The 16,492-nt window shown below is 42.9% G+C and overlaps 1 protein-coding gene across 1 annotated transcript in view; it reads left to right on the plus strand.

The window, feature by feature from the left end:
- col16a1 (collagen, type XVI, alpha 1) overlaps window positions 1-16,492 on the plus strand; it is an 80,903-nt gene that overhangs the window by 50,508 nt on the left and 13,903 nt on the right. The window contains 11 exon segments of the mRNA XM_070436397.1: window positions 211-251; window positions 6,000-6,072; window positions 6,361-6,396; window positions 6,647-6,718; window positions 9,786-9,839; window positions 11,965-12,013; window positions 12,121-12,320; window positions 12,928-12,975; window positions 13,143-13,241; window positions 13,379-13,423; window positions 15,802-15,846. Coding sequence (XP_070292498.1) covers window positions 211-251; window positions 6,000-6,072; window positions 6,361-6,396; window positions 6,647-6,718; window positions 9,786-9,839; window positions 11,965-12,013; window positions 12,121-12,320; window positions 12,928-12,975; window positions 13,143-13,241; window positions 13,379-13,423; window positions 15,802-15,846 — 762 coding nt within the window.

The raw sequence follows: 16,492 nt of genomic DNA on the forward strand, positions 1-16,492 counted from the left end.
ACTAGTGGCTGACTCCAATATGATGTGTCTGTGCTGAGCTCAGTGTGTGTGGCTTGTCATGCTGACTCCAGTGTGTTCTTGCTGACTCAGTGTGTGTGTCGTTGCTGACTCAGTGTGTGTGTCTGTGCTGACTCAGTGCTGTGTGGCTGTGCTGACTCAGTGTGTGTGTCTGTGCTGACTCAGTGTTGTGGTCTGTGCTGCTCCCTGTAGGGTGACCCAGGAGTTGAAGGGGTGGGCATCCAGGACCTCAGGTAAGATGTTTTTTTGAACATCTAAGTCAGGTGTGTCAAACTATTCCATGGAGGGCCTAGTGTCTAATGGTCTTTGGTTTTTCCTTTCATTTAAGACCTAGACAACCAGGTGAGGAGTTCTTTACTATCAGTGACCTCATTTATTTATTTTATTAGTAGTTGGGTGGGCTGTTTACAGATAGGCTATGTACAGCTGCACGATCAGTTAGCTCTCAGATCAAATCAAATCAAATCAACATTTTATTAGTCACATACACATGGTTAGCAGATGTTAATGCGAGTGTAGCAAAATGCTTGTGCTTTCTTCGACAATGCAGTAATAACCAACAAGTAATCTAACCAAACAATTCCACACTACTACCTTATACACACACACAAGTTATAAGGATAAAGAATATGTACATAAAGATATATGAATGAGTGGTGGTACAGAACGGCATGGCAGATGCAGTAGATGGTATAGAGTACGGTAATACATATGAGATGAGTACTGTAGGGTATGTAAACAAAAAGTGGCATAGTTTAAGTGGCTAGTGGTACATGTATTACATAAGATGGCAAGATGCAGTAGATGATATAGAGTACAAGTATATACATATGAGATGGGTAATGGTAGGTAATGAACATTTATATAAGTGGCATTGTTTAAAGTGGCTAGTGGTACATTTTTACATAATTTCCATCAATTCCCATTTTTAAAGTGGCTGGAGTTGAGTCAGTATGTTGGCAGCGGCCGCTAAATGTTAGTGGTGGCTGTTTAAACAGTCTGATGGCCTTGAGATAGAAGCTGTTTTTCAGTCTCTCGGTCCCTGCTTTGATGCACCTGTACTGACCTCGCCTTCTGGATGATAAGCGGGTGAACAGGCATGTGCTTTGGTGGTTGTTGTCTTGATGATCTTTATGGCCTCCTGTGACATCGGTGTGTAGGTGTCCTGGAGGGGCAGGTAGTTTGCCCCCGGTGGTGCGTTCTGCAGACCTCACTACCCTCTGGAGAGCTTACGTTTGTGCGGAGCAGTTGCCGTACCAGGCGGTGATACAGCCCGACAGGATGCTCTCGATTGCATCTGTAGAAGTTTGTGAGTGCTTTTGGTGACAAGCCGAATTTCTTCAACCTCCTGAGGTTGAAGAGGCGCTGCTGCGCCTTCTTCACAACGCTGTCTTGTGTGGTGGGACCAATTCAATTTGTCCGTGATGTGTACACCGAGGAACTTAAAACTTTCCACCTTCTCCACTACTAACCCGTCGATGTGGATAGGGGGTGCTCCCTCTGCTGTTTCCTGAAGTCCACAATCATCTCCTTTGTTTTGTTGACGTTGAGTGTGTAGGTTTATTTCCTGACACCACACTCCGAGGGCCCTCACCTCCTCCCTGTAGGCCGTCTCGTCGTGTTGGTAATCAAGCCTACCACTGTAGTTCATCCGCAAACTTGATGATTGAGTTGGAGGCGTGCATGGCCACGCAGTCGTGGGTGAACAGGGATACAGGAGAGGGCTCAGAACGCACCCTTTGGGCCCAGTGTTGAGGATCAGCGGGGTGGAGATGTGTTACCTACCCTCCCACCTGGGGGCGGCCCGTCAGGAAGTCGACCCAGTTGCACAGGCGGGGTCGAGACCCAGGGTCTCGAGCTTTATGACGAGTTTGGAGGTACTATGGTGTTAAATGCTGACTGTAATCGATGAACAGCATCTCTCACATGGGTATTCCTCTTGTCCAGATAGGTTAGGGCAGTGTGCAGTGTGGTTGCGATTGCGTCGTCTGTGGACCTATTGGGTCGGTAAGCAAATTGGAGTGGGTCTAGGGTGTCCGGTAGGTGGATGATATGGTCCTTGACTAGTCTCTCAAAGCACTTCATGATGACGGAAGTGAGTGCTACGGGGCGGTAGTCGTTTAGCTCAGTTACCTTAGCTTTCTGGGAACAGGAACAATGGTGGCCCTCTTGAAGCATGTGGAACAGCAGACTGGGATAAGGATTGATTGAATATGTCCGTAAACACACCAGCCAGCTGTCTGCGCATGCTCTGAGGACGCGGCTGGGAATGCCGTCTGGGCCTGCAGCCTTGCGAGGGTTAACACGTTTAAATGTTTACTCACCTCGGCTGCAGTGAAGGAGAGCCCGCAGGTTTGGTAGGGGCCGTGTCAGTGGCACTGTATTGTCCTCAAAGCGGGCAAAAAGTTGTTTAGCCTGTCTGGGAGCAAGACATCCTGGTCCGCGACGGGGCTGGTTTTCTTTTGTAATCCGTGATTGACTGTAGACCCTGCCACATACCTCTTGTGTCTGAGCTGTTGAATTGCGACTCGATTTTGTCCTGTACTGGGACTTAGCCTGTTTGATTGCCGCGGAGAGAATAGCTACACTGTTTGTATTCGGTCATGCTTCCGTCACCTTGCCCTGGTTAAGCAGTGGTCGTGCTTTCAGTTTCACGCGAATGCTGCCGTCAATCCACGGTTTCTGGTTTGGGAATGTTTTAATCGTTGCTGTGGGTACGACATCGTCAATGCACTTCCTAATGAACTCGCTCACCGAATCAGCTATTTCGTCAATATTGTTGTTGACGCAATGCGGAACATATTCCAATCCGCGTGATCGAAGCAGTCTTGAAGCTGGATTCAGATTGGTCGGACCAGCGTTGAACAGACTGAGCGCGGGAGCTTGTTGTTTTAGTTTCTGTTTGTAGGCTGGAATCAACAAAATGGAGATAGCTGATGTTTAAAGTTAGTGAGGGAAATATAAGTCTCCAGCTTCAGCGATTTTTGCAATTCGTTCCAGTCATTGGCAGCAGAACTGGAAGGAAAAGCGGCCAAAGGTGTTGGCTTTGGGATTGACCAGTGAGATATACCTGCTGGGCGCGTGCAACGGGTGGGTGTTATTATCATGACCAGTGAGCTGAGATAAGGCAGAGATTTACCTAGCATAGACTTATAGATGACCTGGAGCCAGTGGGTCTGGCGACGAATATGTAGCGAGGGCCAGCCGACTAGAGAATACAGGTCGCAGTGGTGGGTGGTATATGGGCTTGGTGACAAACGGATGGCATTGTGATAGACTGCATTCAGTTTGCTGAGTAGAGTATTTGGAAGCTATTTTGTAAATGACATCGCCGAAGTCGAGGATCGGTAGGATAGTCAGTTTTACCCAGGTATGTTTAGCGACGGGCGGAGTGAGTCACTTACGGAGGCTATCATCGTGTTGCAGATCAATACGCAACGGTATTGCATCACCTAAGACATTAGATTTTGGAGATCATTAGCAGTACTCGGAATCCCCATCATATATTCGTTGGAGACGCCTAGCTGTATTACACGTCTAGCCACCATGGACATCCTTAAGTAATCTAGCTCTTCAACATTTCGTCTGTCAGAATCCGTCATCTATCGCTCTAAAGATCAACTTCAGCGATAGCCTTCGACCGCACTGTCTTGAGGGGATTTTCAGCACGCTACATGAACATACACTTGCTGAATCACCATCTGAAACTGACATTCCATCTTGGTGAGATTCAAACTAGACCAAAGTTAATAAGAGACATGCTATTCAAAGATTGCATCGCAAGGGAATTAGATTAGTTTTAATGGCATTTCCAGCTACGTTGAGCACGACTATACGTGTTTAAACTCCACACCCCCGTCTCCTAGAAAGAATTCATCTATCCTCTTGACAAGCTCAACAACGGCATAGAGCAGCGGAAAACCCGGCAGGAACACTCGTAAACCCTCCGTTGGATCAGCAGGTTTGGAGTCGTTTACCAAGACGAGTAAAACATTAAAAGGAGCACTTTTCCACCAGAAAGAAAGTCTTTTGGGTCCGTTTCTCTTTCGAACAATTTTCGCCATACTTACATGTTTTCAATGTCCATTAGACCACTTACAATGCTCTACTGGGCTGATTCACTCCCAAGTGTTGTTTCCACTTCATTTCTAACCAAAAAAAATATAGTGGAATGAAGATTAAATCAATGTAGACGAGCAATACTTGAGAATATCGGAATCACGTAATCGAGGCATAGTTTCATTTTTTACATCCAACCCCAATACTTACAAACACTTAAATTGCCAATGATATTAAATGTTTTGTTACAACTCAACCAAACTTAATACAAAACCGTCCCCCGAAATACATAACTAACGTTCTAGTAGACCCCATATTGGCGGAAGACGCGTAACGCTCTCCTATCCAATCTGCCTTCCCAAAAAGATCTAATTGCAGGACTTCGGGCGAAAAATAATCATTCAAGAGGCAACAATATTCCTCCGCCAATGAATCGTGTCTTTAGTCAAGAGCAGTTGATCAAACTTCCCCACTCTTTTAGCTTCGCGACAACTCTTCAATTACCTACGATCACCTAACTGGTGAAAATTATCTGACTTCACATTTGCTCTCCAATCCTGGATTATTATCTGCGACCTTCGCCTTCGGCATTCAACTAGTTAACACTTCCTCTCCCTAATCAAACTGTACTCAGTCATACGATCAAACTAGGACTATTAATTAGAGCTACCATCAGACCAACTGAACAGCACTAGGATTTTTGAAATATGAATAAGAAGACACAGTAGCAGATTAAATTCAACCTCAACTTTGTTTCATCACAAAACTGGAGAGCAACGTCTGTCCTGTGAAGTCCACAAAACATATTGCCTCTAACAAACAATTACATGACCTACACCATGGTCAAGCAAGTTATTAATGTTTCCGACATTTTCAGACTACTAAACAACTATTGATTTAGAACCACAGAGAGTTACCGGAAGTCGCAAAGAAAACAGGAGCTGTTTCCGCTAGTCCAGCACCATTTCAACTTCAACATCATCAAATAACCTATGCTTAGTCTAATACAATGACAACTAAAAGATGCCAAAGACAATTTAGTCCAATCAACATGAGCTAAATATGATGTGGCTCACCCTACTTGTAGAGAAAGGCCAGTGCCATCCTCCTGTCTTTCATGTTGGCAAAACGGTCTAGTACTCTGTCATACAGTACACACTTTTAGTTTTAGTTTTGCTAGGCTACCTTGCTAAAATGCTTGCTCGCTAGCCTAACTTCCATTCATGGGCAATGATTAGCCAGCTAGTTAACATTAGCCTACATCTAGCTACATGCTGAACTTCCATCCTCTCAGATCAGGGGCACAATGTATGAATTTATGATTAGATCAGAATCACAGTTATAATCATTGGCCAGTACAGAGAATTAGGTAAAACCAAGTCCAAATCCCTAGTGGCTCATTTGGGAAAGGGCTGATTTTAGCTAGCTAGCTAGCCACTGGAGGAAACAACCCAATGAGATTCAACAATATACTTATTTTCTGTAAATTATATTTTGCTTTTGATGTGGTTGATGTGATGTCTTCCCTTGACACTCACTCAGTTTAGCTCAACACTGATTAGCTATTATTTAACCTTTTTTTATTAAGGGAGTCCAAATGCTCGCTGGCTTCCCTTGCATTCAATGTCACACTCTTTTTGACCAAACAGCATCAGATAGATGGGGTACACATACTGAGACAGAGGGGCTCTGTTTCACTCGTTCAGATGCTTTCTCCAGTGAGATACATTCAGCCTCTTGCTAATTTAAGGAAAATTATGAATCACAGAGAGTCAAAATAAATTATTTTGATTTTCGAAAGATGCATTTATTTTATATATTGTTTTCTGTTGGTCAATTTTTTGGGGGGAGGCCTGTCTTCCCATGGCATCCATGAATATACGCCACTGGTTATTTCACAGCTTCTCTGTGTGATCTATGAGAGGTCTGTGTTTTCAGGGTGAACCTGGAGACTGTAACTGTATCAGCCCTCCATACGCAGGAACAGGTGGACCGGTGAGTATGGCTAGGTCAACATGCACACACAGATCCACACATACAGTACACACACACATGCCACAACGTGGTCATCTAGAACTTGTTTTGAGTTCAACTTCAGGGTAGTTATCTCTCTGCGGGGGACACACTCACTCACACATACACATACACACACTCAGCTCTCTTTTAACTGGTTTTGAGTTCATCTGCAGGAATATTTTTTCACTGCAGGGTGTCAGTGTTTGTTCATGAACACATATGATCTGCTGATGATGTGCTCTGAATTTGACTACTCTTGCCTTGCAGGGAGCACCAGGAACTCTGGGAGGAAACACGTGGCAGGTCTGATCTCTCTGTCATCTACTAGCCATGTCTGCCTCTTGGTTTTCTCTTGTGTCATTTGACTGAATATCAACTGAATATGTGTTTGTTGTTGGAACAATTAGGCTACGATTGGTGCCTGTCAATGCTGTGTGGTTCGCTCAGTGTGTGTGTGTGTGTGTGTGTGTGTGTGTGTGTGTGTGTGTGTGTGTGTGTGTGTGTGTGTGTGTGTGTGTGTGTGTGTGTGTGTGTGTGTGTGTGTGTGTTCCAGGGGCCTCCGGGACAACCAGGTCCTCCTGGTCCTCCTGGGCCACAGGGCTTCATCGGCATCACAGGACCCCAGGTAGGAGAGAGGGGGATCAGGGTGGTGGGGTCACGTCAATTAACCCTTTACAACACACAAGCAAGGGGTACGGCAGGGGTACTCCTTCCTTACTCATTCCTCTTTATCTCTGTACATCTTTAACCTCTCAAATGTCATTCATCAACATGAATGTACCTTGGCTGTTCTATCTCTCTCGCTCTTCTCTCTCAATTAAATTTCAATTGAAGGGCTTTATTGGCATGGGAAACATATGTTTACATTGCCAAAGCAAGTGAACTAGATAATAAACAAAAGTGAAATAACAATAACAAATAAACACTAAACATTCCAAAAGAATGAAGACATTTCAAATGTAATATTATGTCTATATACAGTGTTGTAACGATGTGCAAATAGTTAAAGTACAAAAGGGAAAATAAATAAACATAAATATAGGTTGGATTTACAATGGTGTTTGTTCTTCACTGGTTGCCCTTTTTTGTGGCAACAAATCGTGCTGCTGTATTGTATTGGTATTTCACCCAATAGATATGGGAGTTTGTCAAAATTGTATTTGCTTTTGAATTCTTTGTGGGTCTGTGTAATCTGATGGAAATGTGTGTCTTTAATATGGTCATACATTTGGCAGGAGGTTAGGAAATGCAGCTCAGTTTCCACCTCATTTTGTGGGCAGTGTGCACATAGCCTGTCTTCTCTTGAGAACCAGGTCTGCCTTCGGAGGCCTTTCTCAATAGCAAGGCTATGCTCACTGAGTCTGTACATAGTCAAATATTTCCTTAATTTTGGGTCAGTCACAGTGGTCAGGTATTCTTCCACTGTTTACTCTCTGTTTAGGGCCAAATAGCATTCTAGTTTGCTCAGTTTTTTTGTAAATTCTTTCCAATGTGTTCCTCTCTCTCTCTTTTTCGCTCTCTCTCTCTCTCTCTTTATCTCTCTCATTCTTCTGTCCCTGCCTCTCTGTTTCCTTTCTCTCTCTCTCTCTCTCTCTCTCTCTTTATCAATTCAATTCAATTCAATTGACTTTATTGACATGGCAAGTTCATTATTACTTACATTGTCAAAGTATACATATCGAAAAATAAAAATAAAATATATATGTATATATATACAAAATATATATATATATTTATATATAAATAAATGGTGGGACCAACAGCAATAATAATAGTAGTAGTGGACATGGGATTACCATTAACAACAACTACAACAACAATATTAATCAGAACAACAATACATTAAAGCAGTGGTAGTAGACCAGTGTCAACATGACTGAGAAGACATATGACCTGGTATGAAAGACAAAACAAAACTAAGCTAAATGGGAAATATTATCAACATTACTTTGCACTTTTCACTGGCTGTCCCTCAGGTTGTGGCAGGAGGACACATATTTGGCTGCCAAAATTGCACATTTTGGCTTTTCACCCAATAAATATTTGATTTATTCTTCATCTTTTATAGTTTCAAATTCTTTGTATTGAATTATAATTTTGGGAAAGAAATATGCTCTTAGGTCTGAGTATTTGTCACAGTGTAATAGGAAATGCACCTCTGTCTCTACCTCTCCCCTGGAGCAGAGTGAGCACAGCCTGTCCTCTCTGGGCAGCCAGGTTTGTCTGTGACAATCAGTCTCTATAGCCAGACTGTGCTCACTGAGTCTGTACCTAGTCAATGTTTTCCTCAGTTTTCTATCTGTCACAGTGGTCAGATAGTCTGCTACCATGTACTGTCTGTTTATTTAGAGCCAAATAGCATTGAAGTTTACTTTGATTTTTTGTGGTGTCTTTCCAATAGGTGATATCCAATAGGTCCCTGTCTCTCTGTTTCCTCTCTCTCTCTCTCTCTCTCTCTCTCTTTATCTCTCTCATTCTTCTGTCCCTGCCTCTCTGTTTCCTTTCTCTCTCTCTCTCTCTCTCTCTTTCTCTTCTGTTCGCCACTCCATTGTTCTCACTCTTGTTGTTCATCTTCCTCCACACTATGTTTCTCTCTTCCTGCTAACTCTTTTCTATTCCACCTTCCATGTTACTCATTTCCTTTTCAGGTTTGTCTTGAACATTGGGTTCTAGCTTGGGCAGCTTGAGGTCGTGGCTAATGCAACTCTAAATGCAAATTAATGCAGAATTAAAATAGCAAATTATTTTATTAATCTTAAATTCTTAATGTAAACATGTTACACAATAGTAAAAGTAAATATGCAAGTACATAAAGAACTATTGCATAAATGCAATAACATTTAAAGTCAACCGTATTCATGTAATGAAGCTCTATGCTATTGTTAACCTTGGGGCTGTAAATATATATATGTATTAATGGGAGTCTTTTTTTAAATCATAGCCCTGCTTTAAACATTCACTAACTCTTGTGGGAAGCTTTGGGAATGTTAACTTTTTCTATCAACATATGATACATTGATGACACTTCATTTGAAGGTTTGGTTATAAACTCCTTATACAAAATTAAATAGTTATTTTAGCATTAGTACAATTATTATGAATTAAAAACCTTCAAATAAAGTTTTAGGAGAATATTTCCTCAGATTTTGTGGGAAATGTTAAATATAAACTAATTCTCAACAACATTTTACACATTTAAACCAGGTTAATGGGAAACGAAGATGTAATATTGGTTCATGAAGACCAGGCTGAGTTCACTGTGTAAGAAAGTGATTGATTTGTCTGAATATGATGTTCATGTGTTTATCAAGCACTAAACAATTAGGAGCAGGAATCAAATTTGCACACAAATATCCTGTTCAAATCAAAGCACTTAAAAAATATATATTGTTTGACCTCTTGCACAGTGAGCCCTGCATGCTATTCAATCTGGTGTTATGTTTTTTTATTTACAAAATAATCAAACAATTTAAACCAAACATGAATCAAACTATTTAAATTAATTTAAATAGTGCTTTAAAAACTAGACAACGGAKTCAAAAGAGTCTGAACATAAACCAGGAAAGGGAGAACACGGGTGATTGGTTGTTCCTACAACCTCGAAACTGTAACCCCCTCTGACCATTGGTGGAGAGGGATGTGGCAAGCCTGTGATAGGCTAAAACCAGTTGAATCTCAGTTCCTTCTTTCAGGGTAACCCTGGCAACGACGGGGTACCAGGGCAGCCGGGTCTGCCTGGGAGAACTGTAAGTAAATAGACAGAAGGGTTGGAGTCACTTCCATTCCAATTCAGACACATCGGAAAGGGATTTGAAAATCAAATTCCAGAATTGTGAAAAACAATATTAATGAATACCAATGACACTTTCTGATTCTAGAATTGGAATTCATTAGCTGAATTGTCTAAATTGAAATGGATTTGACCCCAACCCARGCCAGACAGAGGAGGCGGGGCTAGATGAGTGCTGCAGCTTTGTGATTGGACGGTGCAGGGAGGGAGGAGCCTGGTTGGGTTGTAGGTCTGTGTTGTGGAGTGGAGCACTCTGGCAGAAGTTCATTGAGGATCTCTAGACTTTGGACATAACTATACAGTAGACACACCACGACTTAGTGGCAGCTAGAACAATGAACGCACTCAGCTCAAAGACTTTTAGTGTTGAAATGCACTTTCTGCCTTTCAGAAAGACTTTTACCATTGATTTGTGCCTCAAAAGCATGCACGTACACACACACACACATTGTTGGCGTAGTTTCATAAATGCAGTGTGTGAGTGTGTGAGTATGTGAGTGCAGCCATTAGTTTGAGTCGAAGAGTTTTGCTGTACTCTGTTGTTCAGCCTTGTTATGCTGAGTACAGTAAGAGCCTGTAGATCTGCTGTTGAGAGGACTGCACTATGAGGTCTATTTTCCATATAGCTGGCATCCAGCTCAGCCCCCTGCCACATACACACACACAAACACACACACACACACACCCTCCACACAATAATCAATCTACCCACAGTGGAAACTTTGGCTCTCACGAACTCTACACACACACCACACACACACCACCACACACACACACACCACACACACACACACACACACAACACACACACACACACACACAACACACACACACACACACACACACACACACACATCACCACCACACACACCACACACACACACCACCACACACACATACGACATTATACACACTCACTAAGTGCTCCAGTCCTAACATCAGTAGACAGACATACTGACCCACCAGCTCCTCTCTAGCTCCATGGCCCTGCCTGCATGTTATATGTCAATGGATTTAAATGCCTAAAACAGACTATTAAAACATTTAATTCTTAGATAAATTCTTAATTCACTCTTATCTTAATCTTAGCTAATAAAAACGAATCCTTAAAACCACAAAACATTATTAGAAACATAATTTAACAGACGAGTTTGTTGAATACAAATGAATCCATTTAAAAAGGATAAAAGAACAATTTAGCAAAAGTAAAGGATAATTAAATAGGAGTATTTTGAAAGTATAAAGTAAATATCATTGACATATAATGATTCTTCTCTCTGAGACATCCTGTTAATGCACACAGCCTGAGTTTAACAAACCTAATGAGCTGCATCATGCTAGCTCAAATGAGCTCTTCTGGCTAATAACAACCGTTTGAACAAAGCCAACAGATTTTGAAACCAGGCTAAGTGCAATTCACAGGTTCTCTCACTGTGTGAAGGGCCCCACTGCTGTGGTAGTATTGTACTGTGAGTGGGTTTCCTTGGAGTGGTCAGAATGTTTCAGGCCACCCATGCAGGTAAATCAATCAACTTTCAAACTCCCAACAATGATCCCAATAAATGGCTGGATTTGAATACCAATGTGTTTTGAAAGACTTGCAAAACCTTGTGATTTTGAATGTTTTGTGTCTCTTTGGGCAAATCCTAAATGGCACCCTATTCCCTCTAGTGGCCTATGTGACTCTGGCCAAAAGTAATACACTACACAGGGAATTGAGTGCTATTTGGGACTTCTGAATGGATCGTTCATCGAATTTGGACTGTACTGCAGTTCAACACCGTTTGCACTATGTTGCATCCAATGTGCAGAAGTCAACTGTACTTATAAATTGTAATTGTATTCCAACATTTTACTGTAGAAGGATGAAGTTGCCCCTAGACGCTGATCTAAGATCAGTTTTACATTGGCAGCTCCCTAGTGGTTAAGGCTAGGAGTTGTATCGGATAAACTGATTTTTGATCAGTTTCCAAGGGCAACATCTACTTGGAGCCTTTTCTCCCTCTCCTTTACATTTTACTCTCCTCTCCCCCCTGCTCACCCCCCCCCCCCCCCCCCCCCCCGCCGCCGCCCTTCCTCAGCATCTGAGGCTGCCTCAGGATGAGGACCCCAGTCGAGGAGATGGATTACGTTAAGGACAGGAGGTAGAGAGGTGCACTCTGGGAAATAGAGTTCTATAGTACTGCTCTTTGATTTATATGCATGAGCTGTACTGATGTGATTATACATAACACAAACATGCATGAACTGTGTCCATGCAGTGTACATTGAGCTCACACACTTCATGTCATCAAAGTGTGTGTGTCCTTTGCTGCAGAAGGTGTGTGAGGACTGCTCCAAGGGCTTGCCAGGGGTACCAGGCATGGCGGGCACCAAGGGAGAGAAAGGAGATGAGGGAAAGACTGGCATAGGCCATGCTTCCGACGGCTGTGAGAGGGTGAGAGGCTGGGGGTGAGGGGTGTATTGGTGGAGGGCATGGGGAAGAGTGGTGAGGGGTATATTGGTGGAGGGCATGGGGAAGAGTGGTGAGGGGTATATTGGTGGAGGGCATGGGGAAGAGTGGTGAGGGGTGTATTGGTGGAGGGCATGGGGAAGAGTGGTGAGGGGTGCATCGGTGAGGTGGTTAGGGGGGCATATATATTGTTGGCTGGTCAGAACGAGACTGTAGAATCATGGAAATTCTAATTGATTCTTCTGGGTTCATGAATCTACATCATTCTTCTGGGTTCATTTTATTTATTTATTTCACCTTTATTTAACCAGGTAGGCTAGTTGAGAACAAGTTCTTATTTACAACTGCGACCTGGCCAAGATAAAACAAAGCAGTGCGAAAAAAACAACAACACAGAGTTACACATGGGATAAACAAAAGTACAGTCAATACCACAATAAATCTACATGATTTACATGATTTTTCATTGATTCATGAATCATAAGAATCAATAACACTGTCAGTTTTGGTTCTGATTTTGACCCAATCTATCCGAAGCTTTGCCTAGGCAGAGTCATAGTTCTGACCTACGACCTCTTTGTGTTTGTTACAGTGTTTCCTAAACCAAAGGCTGCAGAGGGAGGAGGCTGCACAGGCGCCTGTACGTCCACACAGTCTTTAACTATCGAACTCTCACACTCAGTCACACACAACACGCACGCACATTCACACGCACGCACACACACTACACAAGCACGCACACACCACGCACGCACATACACACACACACACTGATTCATAGAAGTATTTATCTTCTTTTCTATGTAGACCACCACCAACACTGATGGAGCTAATGGAGGCTGCTCCGGACCAGGAACACCAGGTCACCCAGGAACACCAGGATCACCTGGAATAAGGGGAGAGACAGTAAGTGTGTGTGTTTGTGTGTTTGTTTGTTGATTTGTGTGTGTGTTTGTTTGTGAGTGTGGTGAAATATAACAAGCTGCGTGTTATTAGCGTGTTGAATCTCTAACAGGAAGTGCCTTTCTGCCTACATTTCCCAGGGTCCTCAGGGGCAAAGGGGACAGGCTGGAGTACCAGGAAATATGGTGAGCTCAAAACCAGAGATTGTAAGGCATTATAACACTTCATAAGGCTATATAGAGACATTATAAGCCAGCACAACAGAGTCAAAGCCTGGTGTCTGTAAGGAGAACTGGGGTGTCTATCATAGCTAGAGGCAGGAGTTTTACCTAACCATACTGTACTAGATCAGGAAAAACTCCTGTCGCAGAGCAGACTTTCTGAGCTCTTGTTCTGTCTTGACTGGTTTCTTCTTCCTCTAATGGCTCTCCTACTGACTTTGTGCTTTACTCATTTTAATTGCCCACAGATGTTCTTCTGTTTATAGAGTGACTGTTACACTGGAATGGCAAAGTCTATTTGTGAAGCACCTCTCTTTCTGTGCTGCATGTACACTACCTAAAGGCTACATTTCTGTCACTAGTACTTATTCCATGTCATGTTTTGGGCCATGTTCAACTACTTGAAAATGTGTCTTTCTTCATTTTCTTGGAAGGAATCACCGAACTGAACAATACTATGTAGCCTATTTGCCGCCTTGCTTTCACCTATCCCACTGTGTTAGATCAGTGCATACTTCCTGGAAGGCTGCGTTTCTAGTGTTGGACCATGGCCATAGTGTTTACGTGGCCTGTGTTTCTAGTGTTGGACCATGGCCATAGTGTTTACGTGGCCTGTGTTATCTAGGGTTGGACCATGGCCATGTACGGCTGTTGTGTTGGAACATGGCATAGGTACGTGGCCTGTGTTCTAGTGTGGACCATGCCATTAGTGTGTTACGGGCTGTGTTTCTAGTGTTGGACCATGGCCATAGTTTTTACGTGGTTTCTTCTGTGGGTTTCTACGTGTGGACCATGGCCATCAGTGTTACGTGGTCTGTGTTCTAGTGTTGGACCATGGCCATAGTGTTTACGTGGCCTGTGTTTCTATGTTGGACCATGGCCTTGTGTTTACGTGGTTGTTTCTAGTGTTGGACCATGCCATAGTGTTACGTGGTCTGTGTTTCTAGTGTTGGACCATGCCATAGTGTTTACGTGGCCTGTGTTTCTAGTGTTGGACCATGGCCATAGTGTTTACGTGGTCTGTGTTTCTAGTGTTGGACCAGGCCATAGTGTTTACGGGCCTGTTGTTCTAGTGTTGGACCATGGCCATAGCTGTTTACGGCTGTGTTTCTAGTGTTGGACCATGGCCATAGTGTTACGTGCCTGTGTTCTAGTGTTGGACCATGCCATAGTGTTTACGTGGCTGTGTTTCTAGTGTTGACCATGGCCATATGTTTACGTGGCTGTGTTTCTAGTGTTGGACCATGGCCATTAGTGTTTACGTGGTCTGTGTTTCTAGTGTTGGACCATGCCATTAGGTTTTACGTGGGTCCTGTGTTTCTAGTGTTGGACCAATGGCCATAGTGGTTACGTGCCTGTGTTCTATGTTGGGTCCATGGCCATATGTTTTACTATGGTCTGTGTTTCTATGTTGGACCATGGCATAGTGTTTACCGTGGTCTGGTTTTTCTAGTGTTGGACCATGGCCATAGTGTTTACGTGGCCTGTGTTTCTAGTGTTGGACCATGGCCATAGTGTTTACGTGGCCTGTGTTTCTTATAAAGCTTCATCAGTGAAGGATCATGCAGAGTAAAGCATCTTCATGTTGATACTTGAAACGTGAGGTCGTAGACCACTCTAGTGGTAGGTTCTAGAACTACATAGGCCTTGAATTCAATTAGGCTGCTTCCCAAATATCCACCCTTTTCTCAAAGTTTGCACTTCCCATCGTGGATTTACCAATTGTGGAAACTCCCTCCAGCCAATGATTACACCAATCCAATGCTTTTAAATCAATAACAGGAAGTGTGCACAGTTTTGGAGAAGGGAGGAGAGTAGAGATAGATGTGTTGCGCAACTATGGGGCTAAACAGACAGAGTTGGCTTAGATTGTTGACAACATGTAAACTATATTTAGTCTCCAAATGTTTATTGAAAACATACATAGATTTGCACAAATTTGAACTTGTTTGTCTCAAATACATTGTTACCGTTGTTGGTTAGCTAGCTAGTGAATTTTAGCCATATTAGCATAGACGTGACATCAGTCAAAACAAAAAGGCATAGTATTAATAAGAAGATAATACAACGAGCCCTACGATTCCCCACACGGCAGCTTCTTGTCATTGTGGCTAGCTATCTGACCGCTCAGAATCCTAACACCACCTCATCGATGCACGCTTAGCATTTTGGTGAAGTTGTCAGCCAACTTGTCTATACAGCCAATTTCCACCATATCCATGAGTATCCCTTCAGCCGATTGGAGTAGTACCGTAACAGGCTAAGGGTCAGTGTTGCTGTTTACAATGCTGAGCTTAGAACAGTTGTTTTAGTTGCCCCTCTCATTGCCTGTTTCTCTACAGGGTCCTCCTGGTTTTCCTGGTCCTCAAGGCTCATCTGGACTTACTGTGAGTTTACTACATTTATATACTGTACTATACTATACTGTGTGTGTGTTTGTGTCTGTCTCTCCATATCTTTCTTCTGCTTTGAAACTGGAAGAGATGGAGAACTGTTCTGAAAAGGAATAAATCCAAATCGGAAAAATCAAATAAAAGTGTTTAGAACATCTTGGTGCCCCAAAAAATCAGTACATAAATGGAAGGTGAAAGCAAAACACAAACATTTCGGCCTCAGGCCATCGTCAGTGTAGATTGTCAGCACACACAGCTGTCTTCTATTTCAAGGATAATTGCATAATTTGAAACTCTATCAACACTGTGTGCGAGTGTTGAATCCCTTTAAATCAGCAGGAGGGGGTGCTCATAGTGATTTGGCTCTGCCATCTCCATCTCTACAGCTCTTTAATGAAAGTTATTTCAGATGAGGAAACCACTCTATTGTCTCACCAGTTGTTCAATTATTTCCCCTGTCTAAGTGATGGAGAGTGGTAGTGCCATGCAGTGAACACGCCAACCCCCCTTATATCATTCCATTGTTTTAGCGAATGGAAGTCAGTAATGGTTGAACGGTGCGAGCCCAGCATGGAATCCATTTTGAAACGTTAAGCGTGGTGTGGGTGTGTGTGTGTGTGTGTGTGTGTGTTGGTGTGTG

The sequence above is a fragment of the Salvelinus sp. IW2-2015 genome, linkage group LG31 (assembly GCF_002910315.2).
Source record: "Salvelinus sp. IW2-2015 linkage group LG31, ASM291031v2, whole genome shotgun sequence".
NCBI classification, from domain to species: Eukaryota; Metazoa; Chordata; class Actinopteri; order Salmoniformes; family Salmonidae; genus Salvelinus; species Salvelinus sp. IW2-2015.